The sequence below is a fragment of the Nicotiana tabacum genome, chromosome 3, assembly GCF_000715075.1.
Source record: "Nicotiana tabacum cultivar K326 chromosome 3, ASM71507v2, whole genome shotgun sequence".
Classification (NCBI taxonomy): Eukaryota; Viridiplantae; Streptophyta; class Magnoliopsida; order Solanales; family Solanaceae; genus Nicotiana; species Nicotiana tabacum.
The window spans coordinates 87729341-87736003 of record NC_134082.1 but is presented as its reverse complement, the minus strand read 5'-3'; the positions used below and the strand labels follow the sequence as shown (position 1 = coordinate 87736003).

Genomic DNA, 6663 nt, shown 5'->3' with positions numbered 1-6663 from the left:
TCTATGTATCAAGAGTTGTTGCCTAGTTTTGTGTAAGTACTATTCTGCTACTTGTGAGATAACCTTAAAGGATATTATAGATGTTTTTATTTTTGTGTAATTTGTGGTAGTCATTACACATTGTGGCTGTGAATGAATTACATTTTAATGAATATTTCAGTTGTTTTTGTCCTTTAACGAAGTATGTATTTTCATTATGGTTGCAGTTCTGTTAATGTAGCAGGGTTTATACATATGTATACAATAATATACATAGTTATACAAATTTATACAAACTTATACTCTCATTTATACATTTGTATACATATATTACCATTGATTGTTAGCAGTTCTGTTTTGTATTTCTACAATCTATCAATATATTTAGTACCATTAAAAACAGCAAGACACTATTATTGGATAATCAAAACATGTATAATGAAACATCTCAATTGCTTGTGAAACTTAACTACTCAACATTTGTAACTCTATTGTTTGTGAAACTTAACTACTCAACATGACAACAAATGTAATAGGAAGTGTTATGTTTCCAACTATTTGTTTTGGTCGATTCCTACATGTTTTTCTACTGTGACCACCTTGTCCACACACAGAACATGAAAGGTGCCACTTAGACTCTTTCTCTGAAGCAGGTTTGAGTCTTTCCTTTCTTGGCCTTCCTGCATTCCTTCTCCCTTTAGGTGGTAGGACCACATCTTCCATCACCTCTGTTGGGATTACCCATAAACTCTCATCTGGCATCGAATTCACTGGAAATTCATAAGTTTTAAGGAGTTTATCCTTTTTGTAGTAAAAAGAGCAATACTGGCCAGGTTTCAGCTGTTGGTTCTTCAAAACTGCCCAAGCATACGGACATGGAAGTTCATCCATTTGAAATTTTCCGCAACTGCATGTTCCCTCTTCAAGGCACACTATGGTTCGCCTTACCCCTTCAAACACAGTATATAACTGCTCCGTAGTAGGCCTCACCTGCAAAAGTTTTTTTTTTAAAAAAAAGTTAAAAAACATTATACATTATTATACAGAGTTATACATCCTTATACAAGCAGTAAAATGCAAGTCAGCATTGCCAAACATCATTATATTTGATTCATTTTACCGTCTTCGATGCAATCAGATTTTCCCGAAGGAGTTTGTCGTACTTTTTGCCAAGCTCTGTAGATGTCTCCATTGCACTTTTTCTGTTTTTGTTGTTCTACTATTGTAGCAAATTTGTCATGTACTCCAACAATCGCATTACTGGTAACTCTCTAGCATCCTTGTTAGCTGCATTAATTGACTCTGCAATATTGGAAGTCATTACTATCGACCTTTTCACTTTGGAATATGCCCTAGACCACCTTTCTTAGCCAATTTCGAACAAGTAAGGCTGCACCCTCAGATCAATTTTGCACATCTCTGTCATATGGTACTCAAACTTCTCTATCATGTAAGCTCTAGCCAAAGCAAAGAAGATGTCTTTCAATTGATTGTGATGTTTCTTGAATGTGCGCTTTACATTCTGCCACAAGTGAAACATACACATACAATGTGGTACTTCTGGGTACACAGCTTTTGTGGCATTGAAGATGCTTTCATTTCTATATGAAACTATACACATCCCTTCCCTAACTCCAAAAGTACACTTTATCTGGACAAAGAACCACTCCCAAGATTTGTTATTCTCTAAATCTACAATTGCATATGAAAGTGGAAGGATTTTTCCTGTTTATACAAAATAGATATTAGGATTCAGACAATTATACAAATCTTATACACAGTTATACACAATTATACAACTTTATACCAACTGCAAATTTTATAAAAACAGCATCTATGAAATCCTATACACCTTTATACATGAAACTACAACATTATACAAACTGCAGAAACAAGGTAGATGCAGTCAACTCACTAGTTCCATCATGTGTGCAAGAAGTCAATATAGTACCCTTATATGCTGCTTTAAGGAAACTTCCGTCAATAATCATTATTGGTTTGCAATGCTCCCAGCCCTTGATAGATGCATTTAGCAAAACATAAGCATAAAGAAAGCATCCATCTTCTGATTTGTGCAACTTTGTAACCGTTCCTGGAATTATTTGCTCCAACATATAAAAATACTTTGGCAACTCCTTATATGAATCACTCGGACTCCCTCTTATCATTGCCATTGCTATCTCTTTAGCTCTCCATGCTTTCATGTAGCTCACTTCAATCTCATGTTGCTTTTGTATGTACTCTATTATATCATTTGCGATGTAAACTTTTTTTTGGATTAACATACTTGTCCTTGACTATACTAGCAATTACACCCGAAGTAGCTTGACGTTGTGTTAAGTATCTTTCACCATTGCCGCATGTGTGATTATTATTGTAACTTCTCACTTTGAATATGTTTGCCTTGAAAACGACAGAAGATTTGAAACTCCAAGCACAATTGTCATCCACACACATAAGGTGATACCTAGGATTAAAGATCATTCAACTTCTAAATACACTTGTATACAAAAACATAACTACATATATACTAATTTTAATACCTATATACAAATATATACTATTTTATACATATTTATACATATATATAACAGAATATACAATTAATGACATACCTTGTTGCACTTGATCTCTTCACCTTGAATTGGAACCTCTCGCGTACAACCAAGTTCTTCATCACATTCATAACTGTCTCTTTATCTTTATAAACTTGATCCTCCTCAACAAATTCGTTCAACATATTATCTATTATACCCGTGTTTTCACTAAGTTTCATGTTTTCAATCAATTCGATATCAGGCATAATCTCAGTGCTATCAACTGTGGATACATCTATAGAATTGGAACTTGTAGCAACCAAACAACTTGAACTTGTAGCAACCAAACAACTGAAACTTGTAGAAACCAAATGATTATCATAAATCTCTTTCTCTATCACAAACAAGGGATATTCAGTGAAATTCAAGCTTTTCTTCATTAATTCGATATACACCTTAACAAATGTATCGTTGTAAATCAGGATCGGTGGCAAACCATCATTTGGGGGAAAGTTAATCTCTATTGTGTTTAACTCACTACCGATCCTAATCTGTTCTGAAATAGCTGCAACTAAATTGTTGTAGCAGAATGTCGACTCGATTATTACACAATCGCTGACGAAATTGATAAACTTGTTTTCTTCCCATTCACCACTATGAAGAACGTAAACTGGAAAAAGCTCCATTGAACAAAAAACTGAAATCAAAATTGCAGCAAAAATGAAAATTGCGCTGATTTGTAGCAAAAAAATTGAAGAAATTCGAGATGAAAAAGAAATTCTAGGGTTTTTGGAGCCGCATTGATCGCAAGATCTCATTTTTCTAGTATTTGGGGAAGAAGATTGGAAAGAATCAGAGAAAATCCAGTTGAAACAAAGAAAATCCCGCTTCTTACTCCCAAAAAACGGAAATAACGCCCTTTTTTCTGTCACGACCCAAAATCCACTAAGGGTCGTGATGGCGCCAGACACCACTGTCACACAAGACAACAACAATTTACTAGTAATTTTTTCCTTTTTTTGTTTTGAAATCAGTTCCTTTAAACAAATAAATAATAAGTAATAAACTCCACTAAATAAATGCGGTTGTCTTTACAAAATTTAACTACTGAAAAATCCTGTGATCATCCTAGAACCCGGTGTCACAAGTACATGAGCAATTTCTAGGAAATAATGTAATACAATAACTGTCCGGGATACAAATTGGACAGAAAGAAAAATACAATACTCTGAAGGAGACTCTGCTGGCTGCGGGTCGTCTCGAGAGCTGCAACTCACCTAAGTCTCCGTATCAACCATGCCATTGCCACTAAGCCACTGGCCACATATGAACCTGTGCAACAAAAATGCACAGAAGTGTAGTATGAGTATGAAAACAACGTGTACCCAATGAGTATCCCATCTAATCTCGAAGAAGTAGAGACGAGAGGTCGACTTCGACACTTACTAGTGGTCCAATAATGTTATCTCAATAATATAGTAAATCGGGGATTTTTATAAACATGATTGTAATTCAATAGAATGAATCAAGTAAACAATTCTTTCTTTTATAGGAAATTTCCAAATTCCATTTCGTCGTTTATACATTTATTCTCAAGTCGGGAAGGAAAACATCACTTCAATAAATTCCAAGGCAAGCAATACAAGCATGCGCAAATCATATCGAGGTCGTACGGCCTGATCCAACAGAAATGTAAAATATACACTACCGAGGGTCGAACGGCACGAACCATAGATGTATCTATTACCCCGCTCGTGAACCATACTGTGATGCGGTCAAATTTAAATAAACAATCACCCTGATCGCGAATCATACATGCAACACAGGTACACATAGAAATACATGCTCAAACAGCCAATTAAGAATTTATCGGCGAACATTTATAAAAAAAACAATTCCCTTTTAACAATTTTATAAAAATGAAGTTCAATCCTTTTAGAAATTCAGTTACGAATTCGATAGGATTTAAGGAATTCATCTATCAATAAGGTTACAAATATTCCAAGTATAGCATGCTTTTGGGTCCTAGACTACCCGGACTTAATAATAGTAGCTACGCACGGACTATCGTCACCTCATGCGTACGTAACCCCCACAAATAGGAGCACATAACCAATTATTTCACCTATGGGGACAATTCCCTCTTACAAGGTTAGAAAGGAGACGCACCTCGCTCCGAGGTTCCATAACCGGTTTTCAAGCCCTTCCGATGACTCAAATCGATGCGCAATGCTCCAAAACTAGCCAAGAAATGAGAAAATCCATAAATATAGGCTCTAATACTTACAACAATTCAATTTAGATAAATTCCTAACTCCGCTCGAAGAGTTGACAAAATCTCCCTCGGGCCCACATGCCCGGATTCCAAAAAAAACTCACAAAATCCGATAACCTATTCCGATACGAGTTCAACTATACCAGTTTTATCAAATTCCGATAATGAATCGACCTCCAAATCTAGATTTTTTTAAAAAAAGTTTACAAATTTTCTCCAATTTCTTCCATTTGATTCACTAATACTTGATGAAAATAACCATGGAATCATTAAATATAATCCCTTTTGGATATAGAACACTTACCCCAATCCATATTGTGAAAATTGCCTCAAAAATCGCTTTAATCCGAGCTCCATAGCTCCAAAAATGAGTAAAAATCTCGGACTGCTCGATTTATACATTGTCCAACATTTCGCACCTGCAGTTACTGTTCATGCACCTGCAGTTACTGTTCACAAAGGTGCAATACTGTTCACGCACCTGCGAAAAACACAACAGCTGCCCAGAAATTTCAGCAGCTTTTAATTTCACTAAAAATGCTCTAACTCCATCATACGAACTCGGAATTCGACGATTCTTGTTCCTATGAGTCACAAATAATAATAATAATAATAATAATAATAATAATAATAATAATAATAATAATAATAATAATAATAATAATAATAATAATAATAATAATAATAATAATAATAATAATACGAACCTATTCCTTCAATCGAAACTCAATTCGGAGCTTATTTACTCAATGTGATACTAATTTCGCTCGTTAAACAATTAACTCATGTGTTTGCGCTAAAAACTCAATCGCGACTTGATGAAATTAGACCAAACTTTCCAGATCACTCCTATAATTCATTATCAAAATCCCTGAAGTCTTGTAATCGAGTTTCGATCTCTAGAACTAAAAATAGACCTTTGGATCATTACATGTTTGTGCTCAAACGCCAAACTCTTCCAAAAACTCCTCCAAAACTCATCCGAGCCCCATGGGATCCCAACAAAGTATACTAACAAGTCCCATAACATGACACGAACTTAGTTGATGCCTCAAATTACATTGAACAACACTAAAACATAATTCGCACTCCAATTCAAGCTTAATGAACTTTTGAACTTCAAACTTCTTTATTCGATGCCGAAACCTATCAAATCACGTCCGATTGATCTCAAATTTTGCACGCAAGTCACATTCGACATTACGGACCTACTCCAACTTCCTGAATTGGATTCCGACCCCGATATCAAAAAGTCCACTTCCGGTCAAACTCCTCAAAAACCTTCAAATTTCTATCTTTAGAATGACCCCAAAATGACCCACGGACCTCTGAATTCACTTCCAATCGCGCTCTCAATACCAGAATCACCATACGGATCTATTCCCAGACATGGAATCCCAAACGGACATCAATAACACTGAAATGTACTTCAACCCAAACTTATGAAATTCTTCTAAAAATGCTAACTCCCACCATTGGTGCCGAAACGTTCCCGGGTCTTCCAAAACCCGAACCGGACATACGCCCAAGTCCGAAATCATCATACGAACCTGCTGGAACCTTCAAATCCTGATTCCGAGTCGTTTACTCAAAAATCCAATCCTAGTCAATTCTTTCAACTTAAATCTTCCGAAATGAGAATTCTCGTCCCAAATCAACTCTGAACTTTCCGAAAATCAATTCTGACCATGCGTACAAGTCATAATACCTGAAGTGAAGCCGCTCATGGACTCAAACTACTTGGACGACGTACTAGAGCTCAAAACGACCGATCGGGTCGTTACATTTTCGGATATGGGCCTCTAATTTTTGGGCTACTCAATTGTAAATTGAAATATGGGCTATAAAGTTGAAAAGGAGACAGCCCAATTG

The 6663-nt window shown here is 35.7% G+C and overlaps 2 protein-coding genes across 2 annotated transcripts; both read right to left on the bottom strand.

Moving 5' to 3' along the window:
- Positions 1 to 483: 483 nt before the first annotated feature.
- On the bottom strand, positions 484 to 1171 carry LOC107822200 (uncharacterized). Its single transcript, XM_016648722.1, has 2 exons — positions 1100 to 1171; positions 484 to 969 (listed from the first exon to the last, which is right to left on the bottom strand). The coding sequence occupies exons 1-2, from the start codon at positions 1169 to 1171 to the stop codon at positions 484 to 486; spliced, it is 558 nt and encodes a 185-aa protein (XP_016504208.1).
- Positions 1172 to 1345: 174 nt separating this feature from the next.
- On the bottom strand, positions 1346 to 2183 carry LOC142176577 (uncharacterized). The gene is made up of 3 exons (XM_075244572.1): positions 1895 to 2183; positions 1787 to 1789; positions 1346 to 1704 (listed from the first exon to the last, which is right to left on the bottom strand). Exons 1-3 carry the CDS (start codon positions 2181 to 2183, stop codon positions 1346 to 1348), a joined length of 651 nt encoding a protein of 216 aa, XP_075100673.1.
- Positions 2184 to 6663: the final 4480 nt, after the last annotated feature.